Below are 18,324 nucleotides of genomic sequence, written 5' to 3' on the forward strand. Positions count from 1 at the left end.
TATACAGATGTCTAATAAATACATTAAAAAATCTTAATAATGGCATATTTTAATTTATTATGTTGTATCAGATTGAACCCAGGGGTGCTTAATCACTGAGCCACATCCCTTGCCCATTTTTTTAAAAACAAACGTTTTATTTTAAAACAGGGTGTCACTAAGTTGCTTAGGGCCTTGCCAAGTTGCTGAGGCTAGATTTGAACTTGCCATCCTCCTGACTCAGACTCCTGAGCTACTGGGATTACAGGCGTGCACCACTGTACCAGGCAGTAGTGGCATTTTAATGGCAGTTGTAGGCGGCAGCAGCAGAATGAGAAGGGAGTCTGCCCCCTCCCCCAGAGCTGGGGTTCAGGTACTGAAGGGGCCCTCCTAGAGGGTCCAGCCGCCCTTCCATTGGACTAAGGCCACAAAGGTGCGGATTTCCATGGGCTGTAGGGTGATGGAGGATGGGTCCAGTGTGAATGGTGCAGGGTGGGGAGTGGGACCTGTGGAAGAGCGGGGAAGGAGTTGTAAGGGGTCCAGATGTCCTCTGTCTCACCCTGTGTCCCCTCCCCTGGGCATAGCCACCCCCAAGTCTGTCCCCAAGACTCCATGCCCTGACCCTTGAACCATTTTCCTCTGCTGGAATGCCAGCCTGAGGTCCTCGAATGCTTAAGCTGACCCTTCCAGACCTAGACACTGATGGAGACTCTCATCTTGTTCTTGTGACTAAACACCTCCAAACTTCAAGTCACATTGCTAGTTTGTGAGACCCAATTGTGATCCTTAAGACCTAGCCTGCCTCTGGTGCTGTCCCAGGCCCTCAGGCTCCGTAGTAGGTCCTGGCCAACATTCCCACATCTCACGCACCACCCCAGCTGCTGACCCCAGGCAGGACCCAAAGCAGGTCCTCACCATCCTTTAGTGTCCACTGGAGCCTCGAGGCACTGGCACGGGGCTGGTTGGCCGCCAGCGTGGTCTCCTGCACGTGGGTAATGGTGAAGCTGGAGAACAGATCCTGCGGGGAGTGGGTAGGACATGCTGAATGCTGGGCAAAGCCGAGTTCTGCCTCTGCGTGTCTCGCTTTCCTCTCTCCTTCCCACCTCTGCCCTCCTTACCCGCAAGTCCAAGGTCACAGGGGCGCTCAGGTTGCGGCCTGAATCCTCCCACACTGTGAACTGATGTTCAAAGCGCAGCAGCAGCTTGTTGAGGCCCCAGCGGGCCAGCGTGAGCAGGTGCACTGAGGGCGGCAGCTCTCGGCGCAGTCCGGAGAACTGCGGTAGCGGGGCGGGCTGAGTCTGGGAGGGAAGGGTCTTGGACCGAGAGGGGCGGGGCTTAACCAGAGGGGAGGGGCTCAACCAAAAGGAAACTGCAGGTTTGTGAAGGCTAAGAGCTGAGCCAAAGAGGGAATGGGGTGGGCCCAGGTTTTCGGGTAGCGGGGTGGCCATGCAGATCCAAGCCCAGAAGAGGCAGAAGTGATCAAGGCCAAGGCTGGACATCGTTGGGGAGCTGCGCAAGCCATGGAGACTGGCTTAGAGGGACAGAGGCTGGGGAGGTGAGCAGGCGGGAAGGCGGGGCTCAAGGGAGTCCAGGTAGGATCAAGGTGAGGAGGCAGTGAAGGGGCGTGAGGTAGTTCTCTCCCGGGTAGGGTTGGCTGGGTACTGGGCTGGCACTGGGATGGGGGCGGGGCGGCAGGGGCTGAGCCTCCCCAGGGCTAATGGGGACCAGGCTTTGCCCAGGAAAACCTGTACCCTACTCCACTCCCCACAGGTTGTATTCCTGTCCTTTCTGCCCTTCCCGCCGCCCCTCACCTGCGTGCCGCCCCTCACCTGCATGCGTGGGGTGGCCTGGGGGTGGTAGAGGGCTCCGCCATCTGGGGCTAACACCACCTGCGGAGCTAGGACCTCTTTCTCCGCCAGCAGCCGGTGCCCAGCGGCCGCCTCACCCACCCTGTCCAGCAGCACGAGGTGGCGCCCTCGTGCCACCAGTCCGGACCCGTTCTCTGTCAGTGGCTCCTGTAACCCACGACCGTCATCTTTCACCAGCCTTCGGTGCACCTGGCGGGGAGAGTGGCCAGGAAAGGGTGCGGTCTACCAGGCATCTCTGGGCCAGAAATGGGGTAAAGGGCTCAGGAATTTCAAGACAAAAAAAAAAAAGGAGGGGGGAGAAATGGGTAACGATGGTCAGGGTCTGGTAAGGGGACCGGAATGATAGGGAGGCCTAAATAGGGCAGGTCAGGGTCTGGCGGGGCGGGGGAGGGTGGAGGGTGGGGTGGGGATGGGGTTGGTGGGGGGTGTTGGGTGTGGGGGAGGGCTCCTTAGGGACTGGAGGAAAAGTCGCACACAGAGTTCTCAGGGCTGGGGCTGGGGCTGAGCGGTAGACCACTGGCCCAGCACGTTCGAGGCGCTGGGTTGGATCCTCAGCACCACATAAAAATAAATAAAAAATAAAGGTATTGTGTCCAACTACAACTAAAAAAAAAAAAAAATTAAAAAAGAAATAGAGTTCTCAGCTTAGTGGAGGACACAGCAGAGACCTGGGACAGAAAAGGCCATGGTGGTCCAGGGAGGAGCCTGGCTTAGATGGGGCTGGGACCCAACTCACCATGAGCTCCAGTGAACCATTTCCCAAGCTGCTGCCCCCCTGGGAGCGGTCAGTGAGCACTGTCAGCTGCATATTCCTATCCTGGGGGGCAGGGTGAGAATGAGGGGTCGTGCTGTACCAGCCCCCTCCCCCGCCCCCAGGTATATGGGAGACACTGGGAATGAGGGGTCGTTCCCACACTGCAGGGAGGGGAGGGGTACCTTGATGTAAATCCGAGTGTTGACAGGATAGTAGTTTCCCGCCACAGGCTCCCACAGGTCCAGTTCCCAGGTGGGCCGATAATCCCGCCTGGGGTGGGATGTGACTTGGTCAAGCTTGGAGTCTGGCTCCCCTGCTCCTCACTCCCCCTTCATCCCCTCCCTCCCACAGGCAAATGACCCCCCCTGCCAGTGGGCCCCCACACACCTCAGCCCCCTTACTTTCTCTGAAGTATCTCCCGGCCATTGCTGTCTGTGTAGAAGAGCCCATTTGTCTTCAGCGGTGTGTCAAAGCGACTGATGACCTCCTTTCCCCAGCCTTCACTGTGCCCAAAGGGATGGCGAGGTTGGGGGCCTGGCCTAAATTCCACTTTGCTCTTGCTCCCCCGCCAGGATGCCAGCCTGTGCCACTTACCCCACAGGTATCGGCCCCACTGTCCATTCCAGCTCCAGGTGACGCTGTCCCTGGTACAGGCGAACCACCTGGGAACACCAGGCTGAAAAATTCTGGTGTAGCTCCTGCACCAAAGGTGTCTGTAGGCACACGGTGGGCAGGACAGACGTCAGCCCATACCAGGCAGAGGTGAGTCCTCAAACATCTGGCTGCCTGGGGCTGGGATTCCCACACACCTCTCTCCTGTCTAGGTGTAACACCCACACTTTCCCTCAGTCACTGCCACCTAATTCTGGAGTGTGGCATACATGCTTGTTGCCTACCATTACCCTGTCTTTCCTCCTTAGAACAGGATTCTAATTTGGCATGTGGCTGTCTGAAATACAGACTGTCTGTTGAGTCTTCTGTGAGACTGTCTGTAGCTACATGATCATGGTCTGCCCCATGGAAAATGATCAAAGCTATATGAACAATGCTCCTTGCCCCTTTCTCTTTCCCACTGGCTCAAATGCAGATGCCATGGCTAGATCTTGAGCAGCCATCTTCGATCTGAGGTGGAAGCTGAACACTAAGAATGTTAGAGCAATAAGACAGGCAGGTGACTCTGGAACCGTCCCCCCTTCCCTAGATGGCCCAGCCAAACTTTCTGTTAGAAGGAAAGAACTTCTATCTTGTAGATACAGTTAATTGGAGTAACTCTTTTGAAACAGTCCAACTTGTGTCCCAATACATGACACAGGAATGCCAATGTTAACCTCAAGGGGAATTCATGTAAAAGATGAACCTTGCCATTATCTTTCCCTAAGAGAAAACATCAGTGAAATGTCTTAGGAAACCACTGTTCTCAGCCAGACACAATCTCAGATGTCCACCCTAAGTGAGAGCACTATATAATGTGAATTCTCTTTTTTACTTTGAGACAGGGTCTTTCTAAATTGCTTAGGGCCTCGCTTTGAACTTTTGATCTTCCTGTCTCAGCCTCCCAAGTCCCTGGGATTACAGGTGTGCAGCACCGTGCCCAGCACAAGTGTGGATTCTCAAATATCCACTCCAGATATAAACATTTTTATTTCGTGGTGCTGGGGATCAGACCTAGGTCCTTGTACATGCAAAGCAAGCACTCTACCACTGAGCTACATCCCCAGCCCCAAGATATAAACTTATACCACAGACCTTGGTGACTCTTGCACCTGCTCTTAACTCTCCCTATTCACCTCCAGTTTCCAAAGCTAAGTATAATCCTGCCTCCCACGGTAGATGTGAACGTTTTGGGAGAGAATTGTAGAAGCAGCCATAAATATCAGCCCTACAGAAGCACCCTCAGGTCTTAGCCCCCATCTAAAGGAGATGCAAATCCTCCCCCCACCCTCATCCTACACTTGGCACATCACCCTCTCAGGTTCCACACCCCCCACCCCAATCCCCAGCTTCCCACTCCTTTTTCATGACCTTCACCAGGCGGATCTGAGCATAGTGGCTCACAGGATATGGTTTCCGTCCTTCAGGTCTGAAGATGTAGGCCCCAGAGGTCTGCCAGCTTTCCAGATCACCTGAACTGGCACCATACCTGGGACCAAAGCAAGTGAGAGTCACATAAAGGGCCTCTGCTCTACACCCCCACTCAGCCCTGATGATCCTCTCTCACCAGAAGAAGGATTGGTTCACAGGTAACAGGAGATTCTTGTCCTTGTTCCTGATCTCTGTCAAGAACCCTGTGTCAGGGTTGAATGTGGCCCGAATGTACTAGGCAGTAAAGGGTGGACAGAGGGTGACCGTCACTTCAACAATGGCAGCTCCATCTATCCCAGGGCTCAGGACAAAACCTGGAGTCATCTTGACTTCCACCCACTTTGCACTTGACCCTCTTGGCAAACCCTACTAGCTCTTCCCATCAATCTTGCTCTCAATCAAGCCGTTCCCCACTCCGAGGCCTCTCAGGACTACTGCAGCTGGCCTCTAGAGGTCCCCTTTCTTCTATGTTCCTTCCCATAATCTGTTCATGCTTGCATAGCTAGAGGTACCTGTGGAACCCTAAATCTAATAATAGCCCTCATCTGCTCCAGACAAGGGCCCAAGTGTATATCTAACACAGAGCCACCATGCCAAGACCCATGAGACACTTAGGGGCCCACAGAAATGTTTCCATTTCTTTTAGGAGCAGAAGAAAACGTGGATAGAATAATAATAAACGTATCGTAATGAGAGTTGCCTAGAGTGTATTTATCTTTTATAGCAACATCATCATAAAATAGGTTTTTTTCCCCCAAGTACTGATGATTGTACCCAGGCTTTTGCACATGCTAGGCAACTACTGTACCACTGAGCCACATCCCAAGTCATTTATTTATTTGGTACCAGGGATTGAACCCAGGGGTGCTTAACTACTGAGCCACATCCCACCCTGTTTTTGCATTTTATTTGGAGAAATGGTCTCACTAAATTGCTTAGGGCCTTGCCAAATTGCTGAAGCTGGCTTTGAACTTGTGACCCTCCTGTCTCATCTCCTGAGCTGCTAGGATTACAGACATGTGCCACGCCCAGCCCCAAGTCATTTTTTTGTTTTGAGATAGGTTTTTGCTAAATTGCTCAGCCTGGACTTGAACTTTTGATCCTCTTGCCTCAGCCTTTTGAGCAAGTAGGATTACAGGCATCTGCACTCCTGACTGGCCACTCATGACAGTGTGTGTGTGTGTGTGTGTGTGTGTGGTACTGGGGATTGAACCCAAGACCTTGTGCATGCGAGGCAAGCACTCTACCAACTGAGCTAGCTCCCCAGCCCCTCATGACAGTCTTAAGGCAGCCTTGTCCTGCCCATGGCCCCTTCAGAGTAAGAGCCAAACTCTTCCTCTCCATTCTTAAGGCCCTCACAATCTGAGGGCTTTGTGTCTGCTATGTTCTTCTGCCTGCCTGAATTCCTCTTTCCCCAGATAGCCACATGACTCCCTTCCTCAGGTGTTTACTTATTTTCAGTGCTGGGGACTGAAGCCAGAGTACAGTGCATGCTAGGCAAGAATTCTACCCCAAGCTACAACTCCAGCCTAGGTCTCAATTTAAATGTCACCTTCTTTGCCACCCCTCCTCTAAAATTGCAAGCCCCCATCGACCATCAGTTGTGAAATACCTAACAAATACCACCCACAATCCCACTGGATCCTCACAATAGCTCCACAAGAGGACATTGAGGCCCCGATGGATGTTACTCACTCAAGGACACAACCAGGAGTGGTGATGCTAAATAAAGGACGCTCACCCAGCAGTTCACCATGACATTTCAATTTGTCACAGGGGCAGTGAAAGGAATTCAAACAGGGTCTCACCTCATTTTCAATTGCTAAGACACGGAACCGGGACCTGAACTTCCAGGAAATAGAATTTGGAAGAGGGATCAAGGGCTTCCGGTGAGAAATCTTGGTTACTGAGTAGATGCTGAAGCCCAAGGCAGGCACTGATGCAGAGAAAACCAGCTCTGGGTAGTGCTCCTGAGGCTCAGCACTGGGAACCACCACCACCTGGGTAAGGGAGGAGGGAGACTGAGTGAAGAGCTGTAAATACACCTAGAGAGTCAATCATACGGGAGGCATCAAACGCAAGGAAAGGAAATAGTTCTGGGATGGGGAGAAGAAATCTAGGTGTTGGGAGAGTAGGGTGTCATATTTCCCCAAAAAAGTTGCAGAGGTTGGGGTATGGCTCAGTGTTAGAGCTGTGCTTAACATGCATGCCATCTTGGGGTCCATCCCCAGCATGGAGGTGGGGGCATTGCAAAGATTCCCAAGGAGGAAAAAAGAATCCACTAAGAGGGTGAAGACTGTGGGGGTCTTGGAGAAATGAGGGAGGAAATAGGGGAAGAGATCCTGAAGGTGGGGAGAAGAGTCTAGGTGAGAAATAGGCTCAAGGGAGAGAGCTTCTGGGATAAAAGGGCTATCTGTGAACAGGAAGAAATTTTCCTGGGTGGATACTAAAAAGGGGAAGCCCTTATGGGAGGGAGTTGTTTTCAAGGGGTGGGGGACAATATTAAGGGACAGAGGGGGAAGATATGCAGAAGAGGAAGAGAGGCTCATGGGGAGTGTCCATGAGAAGACTGCAAGGACCGAGGGGTTAACACCCATTAAATGAGCTCACACTATTGGGCACAGTCTGGCCACTGGGATCCTTCACGTGGAAACTGCTCTTGCTGACTGGCAGCCGCACCATATGATCCACCTTCCGCCCCAGGGGGTTATAAAGGATGACCTGGAACTAGGGGGAAAGGGTCAGAGAGGAAATGGATCACAGCAGGCTTTCTCCAAATTCATCTACCAGTGAGGCCATGCATGGTCTTTCATGGTCTTTCACCCCCTTGTGGTGCCATAGTCCCTGTCCTGTCCTAGCTTCACTGGAAACCAAGCAATCTCACCCAAGGACGGTCCTCCAACAGACAAAAACAACAACAACAAAAAAAAAAAAAAAAAAAAAAAAAAAAACTACGCAACCACACCTTAAGGAGCGCCTCAGCCCAACACCCGCCTTTTCTTCGCCCATCTGTTGGATTTCACGTGCTAGGGTCCCACCCACGGGACCGCTTCCCAGCCCTGCCCCTCCTGCCGGGCTCACACTCGCTGACTTCTGGCTGAGCGGGCAGATGCTGATGTTGAGGTCGCGGCAGAACGTGAAGGTCTTCTTGGAGCCGCTGAGCCGCGCCAACGCGTTGCTCAGGAGAACCTAAGGAAGGGCGCAAGGACTCGGTCATCCCCGGACCAGCCTCACCCGGATCTCCCCTGCCTGTCTCCGCCCCTCGCGCCGAGGCCCCGCCTCCTCAAGATCTGACCAATGAACTCCTCTCGGCTCCACCCATTCTCCAAGGCCCCGCCCCACGCACCTCGCTGGGACCCCAGCCTTCTGACAGCTGCCGCGCATAATCGTCCGCCACGAGTTGCCTAGCGGTGCCGGTGACTGCGTCGTGGTGCTGGAGCACCGCCATCGCCTCATCTGCGTATAGACGGTAAATGGGTGGGGTCTCCGCGGAATCCGGCCCCTTCCCCAAGGGGAAGCGAAAGGGCGGGTCAGGGCAGGTTTAGGAGGTAGCCTGAGGTGGTTTCTGAGGTGGTGGGAGCCCCTCCCCTCGTCGGCCCGACACCTACTCAGAGGCGCACAGTTTCCCGAGCCATAGGGTCCTTGGCTGGCCGCAGGACCCGCCAGCGCCTCCAGCTGGTTGCACACCTGGGGAGAAAGGGGTGTGTTGGGGCCCTGGGCCTCCCTGAGTTTTGCCCCATGGAGCCCAGCACCCATTCACCTGCAGGAATTTGTAACTGAGGCGCTCGAAGCGTTTGAGGGCCGGCCTGCTGGTATAAAAGCCAGTCCAGAACATGTGCGGGCCGTCAGCATAAGGGAAGAAGTCGTCCTTTTTCACCGACCTGGGAGGGAAGAGCAATTGAGTCAGCGTCAAAACCCGCGGAACATGCCAACAACCCGGCCTCGCCCCGCAAGCTCCCCAGTCCCACTCAATACCAGGTGAGGTTGGCCTTGTGCAGTTCCCAGAGGTAACAAGCCGGGGTGGAGTAGAGAACATGGATCCCGCTCCCGTTTGCCTGCTGCTGGGGAAGGCATGTGTGAGCCCTTGGAAGTCCGCATCTTCCAGGGGGCCCAAGGTGTGCACATTCATGCATCCAGTAGATTTTGTCCTCTGAATACACGTTGTGCGTACAAACCAATGGTCAAGTACGAAAACAAATTTGGGTTGAGGGGCTGGGGATATAGCTCAGTTAGTAGAGTGCTTGCTTCACTTGCACAAGGTCCTAGGTTCAATCCTCAGCTCCACGAGAAAAAAGAAAGTTGGGTTGAGGCCTAATATTAACCTTTCCTGAGTTTCAGGAATGTTGACAAGAATAAACCTGAAATCTTAATAAACTTCCCCACCTCAGCTTCCCAAGCAGCTGGGGCAACAGGTGTGCCATGCCACCTCTGCCAGTTGAGGAAAAGGATGGTTGCTCTGCTCATGCTGTGTTCCCAGTATTCACAGTAGGTGCTCAGTCAGCATTTGAGTGAATGAAGGGACTTACATGGAAATGCATTGTTTAATCGTGCACACATAGACATATAGGCCTCTCCTGGTTTCCTCCAGAAACTGGTGGAACTGGTTCCAGGACCCTCCCCCTGGATACCAATTCCTTGGATGCTAAAGACCTTTATATAAAATTGTATAGTACTTGCATATAAACTATGTACATTCTCACCTATACTTTAAATCCCCTCTAGATGATTTGTAATGCATGATACAATGTAAATGCTCTGTTGTGTATAATTGTTATATTGTATTGTTTGGGGGAACTGAAAAGAAAATGTACATGTTCAATATAGATGCAAGTTTTTCCCCAAATATTAAAGTAGTTAAACCTATGGACATGGAACCATGAACTGCATGTGCTTATATGTAGAATGTAGACACACCTATGCATACTTTTTTTTTTTTTTTTTTGTCCCAGGAATGAAACCCAGGGGTGTTTAATGACTGAGCCACATTCCCAACACTTTTTATTTTTTGAGATAGGTTCTTGCTAAATCATTTAGGGTCTCACTAAGTTGCTGAGGCTGGCTTTGAATTTGCCATCCTCTTGCTTCAGCCTGCAAAGCAGCTGGGATTACAGGTGTGTGCCACTGCACCTGGCACATATACTATTTTTCACTCAGCAGATAATCACCCAGTTCTTCAATATGCTCAGATCTGCAGGCTCAATCTAAAATCAGAGAAGCCAGACTCCACCATTATGGAATTCACAGCAAGTAAAGGAGAGATGTTGAATGGAGATGGCTACTTGGCTACGATCCACCTGGATGTGGCATCACAGGTGTTAATGGGAGCTGCTTTAAGCACAAAGAGGAAAGGCTGTAACTGAAATGTGGCGAGGGCTTTTTGGATATTTCAGCTGTGTCTTAAAGGAGGAACAGAAGGTTTTCAGTTAGAAAGATAATAATAAACAGCTAGGGATGCAGTGTAGCTCGATAGTAGAGCTTGCCTAGCATGCCGGAAGCCCTGGTCCCATCTCCAGCACTCTGAATCATCAGCATCCACTAAGATGCTTTCTGTGCCAGGCACTGATACACTGATTAGTGCAAATGAATTCATTAAACTCTCGTTAGCACCCTGATGAAATGAGGGCCACCTAGGTCCATTTCATAGGACATAATGAGAAAACAAGGGTACTGATTATTTAAGTATATTTCTCAAAGTTACAGAACAGCAAATGGCAAAACCAGGTTTGAACCCAGGAACTTCATATCCAGAGTTTGTAAAGTGAAGTCAGCAGAGGAGCAGTCAGTGGTAAAAGAGCATGACCTCATGGCAGCCCAGGGACATGGAAGTGGTCAAGGTAGTGTAGGCTCTGTGGGAACCAGGAGCATGGGGAGGGCTGATATATGTCTTCTGGAAGACCCTCAATGATTCCTGAGAGCTGTTTTGGTGAAACAATAGTGCAGGGGTGACTAGGAGATAACAATGCAGTAACTACCCAAGTGGTGAGAACAGGATTGATGGGAAGGGGCTTCTCAGAAGAAAGGAGACAAATTTATCTGCTGATGGGAAAGAATGATTGCTTGTGCACACAGCACTGGCCACTTACAGGGACACATCAATATATCTGTGTTGGCCAGAATAATGGCAACCCAAAGATGTCTACATCCTGATCCTAGAACCTGTGACTATCACGGGTGATTTAGCAAAGGGGAATAAGGGTTACTGATGGAATTAAGGGTGTTAACCAGATGACCTTAACATAGATTATCCTGGATTAGCTGGGAGGCCCAACATAATCACAAGGATCTTTAAGACTGGAAGAGGAAAGGGATAGCTTAGTGGTAGAGCTCTTGCTTAGCACGTGTGAGGCACTGGGTTCAATCCTCAGGACCACATAAAAATAAATAAAGGCATTCTGTCCATCTACAGTGTCTAAATAAAAATATAATAAATATATAAAAATAAATATAATAAAAATACGTAAATATGTATTTATAAATTATATATAAATATAGTTTTTTAAAGGAAGATGGAAGCCAGGCCTGGTGGCACCCCAGCAGTTCAGGAGGCTGAGGCAGGAGGATTGGGAGTTCAAAGTCAGCCTCACCAACTTAACAAGGCCCTAAGCAGCTCAGCGAGACCCTGTGTCTAAAATTAAAAAAAAAAAAAAAGTGGGGGGCGGGTGTGTTCTGGGGATGTGGCTCAGTGGTTATGTGCCCCTGGGTTCAATTCCTGGTTAAAAAAAAAAGAAGAAGGAAGGAGGGAACCTGGAAGAGGGATGCAGAAGAGGCAACAGTGAGAGAGACGCGGTGTGGAGCAGAGCGGAGGCAAGCCGTGTGGCTTTGGAGGAGGAGGCAGCAGCATGAGCAAGGAATGGAGGAAGCCTCTAGAAGGAGCAACACCTTTCTCCTAAACTCTGCCAAGACCTCCATTCTTGGGGCTGCTGCCAGACTCTGGCCCAAGGACTGCATGTCCATGTATGTTTGGAGCAGCTCAGCTTGTGGTAATTTCTTTCAGTAGCAACTGAAAAATAAGAACACTCTATAAACATGAGCTAAGCCAAAGGGATACAAGCACGCATGTGGCTACAGTTTGGATCTGCAATGTCCCCCAAGCGCATGTGTTCAGGGCCTGGTTTCCAGCATGGTGCTGTGGGAGATGATGAAAACTTGAAGAGGTGGAACCCATGGGAGGTCTTGAGGTCACTCGGGTATACCCTCGAAGGGATCAGTGGGACCCCAGCTCCTTCCTCTTACTCTGTCTCACTCCCTGGCCATGAGGTGAGTAGCTTCACTCTGTCACTTGCTCCTGCATGATGTGCTGCCTGACCGCAGGCCCAAAAGCAACCGAGCCAACTGAGTGTGGACTGCAACCTCCAAAATTATAGCAAAATAGCCCTTCTCCTTCTTTCCTAGGGACTGAGCCCAGGGCCTCATACACTCTAGACAAGCATATCCCCAGCCCCAGCCCTTTTTATTTCATTTTGAGACAGGGTCTCACTAAGTTGCCAGACTGACCTTGAACTTGTGATCCTTCTGACCCAGCCTCCAGAGTAACTTGGATTACAGGTGTGTCCCACCATGCCTGGCTAATCCTTTTCTTCTTATAATTGATTATTTCAGGCACTTGTTATAGTGATAGCAGATTAATACATGCCTGTCCACAGCTGCCACAGGGTGGCCACACTGACCTGAGCATTGACCAGCTGGATGAGCTTGTCAAGGTTCTTGAACCACAGGTTGGCGTTCTCATACTGGAAGTCTGAGCCCATGGTCATAATGGTGTGGTTGGTGCGGTACTGCTGGCCCTGCAGGAAAGAGGGGAGTCCTCAGGCCAGGATGTCCTAGAAACCCCTGTGGCTAGCCGTGCCTTGGTATATATGAAGCCAAGAATATACGTGGTATAGCTGGGCAGGGTGGCGCACTCCTATAATCCTAGCAGCTTAGGAGGCTGAGCCAGAAGGATTACTAGTTCAAAGCCAGCCTCACCAATTTAGCAAGGCCCTAAGCAACTCAGCGAGACCCTTTCTCTAAATAAAATAGAGAAAAGGGCTGGGGATGTGGCTCAATGGTAAAGCACCACTGGGTTCAATCCCTGGTACCTCCCCCCCCCCCAAAAAAAAAAGTGGTACATGGAGCATAGGGATAGATATAAAGAGACACTGATTGTCTAACAGTTCTCTTGGGCCCACAGCACTGTGATGCTATCTCTTGCATGCTTCTAATGAAGGGTGAACATAAATCTAAGAGGAAGGACATGGTGATGGTGAATGGAATAATAACATTCAGTGCATCTTCTCCTTTTACCCATGGGTATCCCCCTGAGCCAGGGAAAAGCTCAGTGCATGGTACATGCTGGTCATGCAGGTTCGGGACCTCTGGATTACCTGGCTAGTGGCCAGCTTCAGGAAGTAATCGACCAGGCTCTTGGCATTGTATTCAGGGCTGCGGGGATCCTCTACCACAGGACTGTCAGTACACAACATATCCCAGCATAGTTTTTCCGGTGGGTTGTACATGTTGGGGAGTACACCTGTAGGCCACACCAAGCTCAGAGGGTGCCCAGTGCCCCAGAACTGCCCTGGGGTCCAAGCCTGCCATGTGCCACCCAGAATGGGCTTCAGAATTTGCAAGGCCCATTGCAAAAGGAAAATACAGACAGCTTGTTTCCAAATGGTTAGGGATTTTAAGACTGTACATCACTGAATCAGGCCCAGGGCCCTTCTGAGCAGGGCCCTGCCCCCACTTCCCCTCCTCACCAGTGAAGAGGTCAGCAGTGGGAGGCTTCAGGCTGGTGCTGCCCCTCCACATCTGCTCCATCTCCCTTCTTTCAGCCCGGATCTGTTTATCTTCATAATCAATGCGCCCCAAGAAGAAGCCATCGAAGCCCATCTGGAGGTGGAGCAGAGGATACGGTGTGAATAAGCAGGCAGAGCCTCTCACCCACAAGGTCTGCTCTGCTGAAGAAGGACTGGTCAAGACATAAGTACAAAGGAAGAGGAACAGAAACTAAGGAGGCCTCCGGTTTATCTCCAAGCTCCGGAAGGGTCAGAATACACCACAGGCTTCATGACCTGAGCACACACCCACTATAGGAATGAAGCCATCTAGACCCTGGGATGGTACCAGAAGATCTCAGAAATGACTAGCTCCCAAATTAACAAGTGAATTACAGTTCCACCAGAAAAGACAGAAATGCAGCCTTTGAATCACCTCTTTAAGACCCCCATTCCACTGGGTGCGGTGGCACATGCCTGTAATCCCAGTACTTGGGAGGCTCAGAAAGGAGGATTGCCTCAGCAATGGCAAGGCACTAAGTAACTCAGTGAAACCCTGTCTCTAACTAAAATTCAAAATAGGGCTGGGGGTGTGGCTCAGTGATTGAGTGCCCCTGAGTTCAATCCCCAGTGCTCCTCCCCCCCCAAAAAAAGCCCCTAGTTCCTGCTGTTGGGTGGAATCACAGCCTCTGGGATAGGAGTCCCCAGTGTTTCTCCTTTGCTATTGAAGCAATAAAACAGGGCTGTGGCTCAGTGGTAGAGCGTTTGCCTAGCATGTGTGAGGCACTGGGTCTGATCCCTGGCACCACATAAAAAAATAATTAAAATAAAGGTATTGTGAGGCTGGGGTTGTGGCTCAGTGGTACAGTGCTTGCCTAGCACGTGCAAGGCCCTGGATTTGATCCTCAGCACCACATAAAAATAAATAAAATAAAGGTATTGTGTCAATTACAACTAAAAAAATACTTATTAAAAAATTTTTTTAGGGCTGGGGATATGGCTCAAGTGGTAGCGCGCTCGCCTAGGATGCGTGAGGCACTAGGTTCGATTCTAAGCACCACATAAATGTGTCCACCTAAAACTAAAGAAATAAATATTTTTAGAAAATTATTTTAAAAAGGTATCGTGACAACCTACAACTATATAAAATACAATATATTGCAGTAAAACTTCTTTTTTTCTTTTTCTTTTTTTTTCAAATATTTATTTTTTAGTTGTAGGTGGACACAATATCTTTGTTTTGTTTTTATGTGGTGCTGAGAATCGAACCCAGTGCCTCACGCATGATAGGCGAGCACACTACCACTTGAGCCACATCCCCAGCTCTGTTTTTCCTTTTTCTAAAAACAAACAACAAAAAACAAACAAACAAAAAAAAAAACCCACAGGCAGAATGGAGGGGACAGGTCTAAGCCAGACTCACTTCCCCCTCCCCAGCTCTGTCAAAGCCAAAAGGAGGCCTTCCTCTTCCAGCAGCCTGAGGATGGATGGTCAGCACACAGGTAATGAAACTGAACTTAAAGCAAGGCCAGAACCATAAAGGGACACCAGATTCCAGTTCACCCAGGATGGGCTTAGGGCTATAACTCAGTGGTAGAGCACTTGTCCAGCATGTGTGAGGTCCTGGGTTCAATCCCCAGCACCAAAAAGAGGAAAAAAAAAGTATCAAGTTCACCCAAGGGGCGGGAGTAAGGGAGGTCCCAGCAGGCAAGTTCTGGTTCACTTGAGATCACAAGGAAAGAGTGGGGCTTCAGTCACTTCCGGAGGACACGATGCCTGTGGAGAGGGGTCCAAGAGAGGTCTGTACAGCACCTGGGCGAACAAGGAGGCCTGTTCCCGAGAGTGGCCAAAGGGGTCGATGTGCCAGGCCACATGGGGACGCCCGTCATTGCCGAAAGTATCTTTTAGAAAGCGCAGCCCAAGTGTCATCTGGTCCACGATGGCCCCGTAGTATGTGGTGGCCTCATCGTTCATCACCCAGCCACCATTGACGAACTCCAGGCGCCCTGTGCAAAGAGAGTCAAGACTGGAGCTGTTAGGTGTGGGGCTGGGTGGGTGATACTAGAATTGGAAGACCTGCCTGCACACTCCAGCCTCAAAGGAAAAGAAGGGGCACTTCCTGGCCAGTGGGCCAGATTTGGTAAAGAGGGCCCTTGCATGCCAGGCTTCCCTCCCCCACCCAGCCCTAGCCCCCCTTTAAAAATTTTTTTGGAGGGTTCTGGAGATTGAACTCAGAGGTACTTTACCACTGAGCCACATCCCTAGCCCTTTTTATTTTTAATTTTAAGACAGGATCTCACTAAGTATCTGAGATTGGCTTCCAACTTGCCATCCTCCTGCCTCAGCCTCCCAAGTGGCTGGGATTACAGATGTGTACTACCCCCACCTGACATGGCAGGCTTTTCAGAGCCACTGGATGTGGGGCCTTGCAGGATGCCCAGGAATTCTCCAATTAGGCTGGCATGGTAGCAGCCCATGATCCCAGCTACTCCAGAGGCTAAGGCAGGAGGGTCAAAAGTTGCAAGCCAGCCTGGGCAACTCAAGGAGACCCTACCTTAAGATTTTAAAAAAGGGCTGGGAATGTAGCTCAGTAGTAGAATGCCCCAGTACGACCAAAAGAAAAATAGAGTTCTCCAAGTTAAGGGATTCCAGGCTGGTGAGACCACATGACCCGCAGCTTGCACCTAGCATGATAAAATCTCAGAAACCAGGTTTTCAAAAACAAATTGGGCTAAGCTTCCTCTTTTCACTTCCCTGGGGTAGGCTTACCCTGACGCACCAGATTCCTCACGACTTCCTGTGTTGCATTTGTCTGTTGGTGCCACCAACGAGAGAAGAAAGCAATTTCCACATAGATGAAGCGACGGTTGGGATCCGCCTGGAGAGCGGAGATCACCGAGTCTAGGATGTACTGCACACCCGCGTGCTGGATGTCATTGTGGACTGTGGATACACAGGCCAAGGAGGGCCAGCAGAGTCAGAGGGACATTCCTTGACACAGGAGCCAAGGCTATGAATTGTCCCACCACAAAGTCCAGGTATCAGAGGGAATTAAAGGAGCCATGGGAGTCACAGGGGCCAAACCCCAATCTCTACTTACTGCCATAGAAATACTGGTCCACGGTCTTGAGCCAGCCCACGTCGTCATGTGTGTGGGCCACCAAGTGTACATTGAGCTTGTTTGGCTTCACTCTTGGGCATGTCTGTGCAGGGACCCCAAACACACACACACACACACACACACACACACACACAGCCTGTCAATAACTCCAGGGTTAAGTGGTAGGCTGGGAAGTAGGGAAGGGGGATGTGGGAAGCACAAGATAAATCCTGATCTCAGAGTGGCTCAGAGAGGAAGAGAGGCTGTTACCTTATCCTGACTATGCAGGAGGCCTGGTCCTCCAGGGTAGAACACAGAGTTGCTCACAGATACAACTCCCACCCTTTGCACAACCCTACAAGGCAGCCCTCATTCACACCCCGAGGAAATATTCACAGTAGTAGCTATGTTTGCGCCACTGTGGGAAATGGAGCAATAAATATCACGCCTGGTTTTCAGGCGAGGGCACTGAAGCATAGAATGGGAAGGGGACTTGCGTAAGGAGGCAGCCAGGAAGTGGGCAGTCCAGACTGGAACTCCAGACAGGCTAACTCCAGAGTCTCACTGTCAGCCAGCTGCTTCCCACCCGCTCGCTGCCCCTCCACAGTTAAGTGCACACACAACCCGAGCGAGCGAGGGCGGGCGTGCTGTCCGATGCAGCCCCGTTCTCAGACGCGTGCAGACAGCCTCTCGGGCCACAGTGTTGTATCAATAGCTATTCACTAGGCACCTACAGATCAAAGTAACCTACATCTCGGGACAGTACTCGGGGCTTCTCTGGCTACTGTACATTTCCGCTGAGAGCCCGGCTCACCTCGTATCCGGCGGCTCGAGCGCCCGGAGCCGCCAGCAGCAGCAAAAACAGAAAGACAGGCAGGAGCGGCGCACGCAGGGCGCGGGAGTTCATCCAGGGCTCGGCGGCGTCCTGGCAGCCGCCGGCGCAGACCCACGAAGCCTGCGCGCGGCGACCCATAGCTCCGCCACCACCGCGGTCTCTTGGGGGCTTCCCGGACGCCTCCAATACAAGAAGAGCGCTCCGCCCCTAGAACCGGCCTGGCCAATCGGCGGGGACTCGTCTAGGGCGGGGCCTTCCCTGTCACAGGATTGAGCTTGCAGCCCTAGGAACATCTGGAATTGCCAAAATCAAGGGAAAGCTCAGGTTGTGTCCCATCCTCTGGGCGCTGTTTTGGCCCGAGGCGCCTTTAACATCTCGCCTTGGGGATCTGGAACGCCTGAGTCCCCGTGGCAGCAGAGTTCTCAGGTTTTCCCACGGACTCCAGGTTTTCCTAGGGGTTGGAACGTGTGCGTGGGATACTAGGGGCTGCTTTCAGGACTGGAGTCCTGTAGGCACCTAGCTTGGCTAGAAGGGTTGATGAAGGTCTTGTTCTGTCCTGTAGTTTAGAGACATCGGGTAAACAACCCGTCCTTGGAATGTTGGGAATGACAGGCACCCAGCCTTTGGAATGGATCTCTAGACCCTCCAGTAAGGTGGGAGGGCCTTGCAGGTGGTACAGGACCCTGAGTCTTTTATGCCCTTTCCAGTTGCTATCAGTCCATCCAGTTTGCAGACATTACTCTAGTCCTGGTCTAAGAAAACCAAAGCACAGATTGCACAGGTCAGCAGGGCCATCAGCTGAGTTGCCAGAGGACAAGGGTCACCTGGCACTTGACTTAAGTCGTGAAGTTTGTGAAAGGAGGGTTTGAACTACCAAAAGGCTCCAGACTGGGGCTCCACAGAGGCCTGAGTGGAGGAGCTGAAGCCTTTTTCTCAGCTTTGTGAACATAAGA

General features: G+C 51.3%; 1 protein-coding gene across 1 annotated transcript; it reads right to left on the reverse strand.

Moving 5' to 3' along the window:
- Nucleotides 1–37: 37 nt before the first annotated feature.
- On the reverse strand, nt 38–17,517 carry LOC308644628 (lysosomal alpha-mannosidase-like). The gene is made up of 24 exons (XM_081286014.1): nt 17,351–17,517; nt 16,537–16,639; nt 16,206–16,379; nt 15,249–15,442; nt 13,419–13,551; nt 13,047–13,192; nt 12,351–12,467; nt 8,659–8,741; nt 8,444–8,564; nt 8,292–8,370; nt 8,030–8,139; nt 7,765–7,872; nt 7,294–7,410; nt 6,492–6,683; nt 4,820–4,917; nt 4,624–4,741; nt 3,196–3,314; nt 3,003–3,104; nt 2,784–2,871; nt 2,584–2,664; nt 1,809–2,036; nt 1,098–1,253; nt 895–997; nt 38–485 (listed from the first exon to the last, which is right to left on the reverse strand). The coding sequence occupies exons 1-24, from the start codon at nt 17,507–17,509 to the stop codon at nt 370–372; spliced, it is 3,045 nt and encodes a 1,014-aa protein (XP_081142140.1). The 5' UTR covers nt 17,510–17,517; the 3' UTR covers nt 38–369.
- Between the last annotated feature and the right edge of the window lie 807 nt (nt 17,518–18,324).

The sequence above is a fragment of the Spermophilus citellus genome (assembly GCF_964194105.1).
Source record: "Spermophilus citellus genome assembly, chromosome: 3".
In the NCBI taxonomy this organism is placed as follows: domain Eukaryota; kingdom Metazoa; phylum Chordata; class Mammalia; order Rodentia; family Sciuridae; genus Spermophilus; species Spermophilus citellus.

Coding starts and splice junctions, on each gene's coding strand:
- LOC308644628 (XM_081286014.1), bottom strand. CDS start 17,509: ATGGGTCGCCGCGCGCAGGCTTCGTGGGTCTGCGCCGGCGGCTGCCAG. Junction 8,371..8,443: donor TCAGTTACAAATTCCTGCAG/GTGAATGGGTGC, acceptor CTTTCTCCCCAG/GTGTGCAACCAGCTGGAGGC. Junction 7,411..7,764: donor TCAGCCAGAAGTCAGCGAGT/GTGAGCCCGGCA, acceptor CTTTCCCCCTAG/TTCCAGGTCATCCTTTATAA.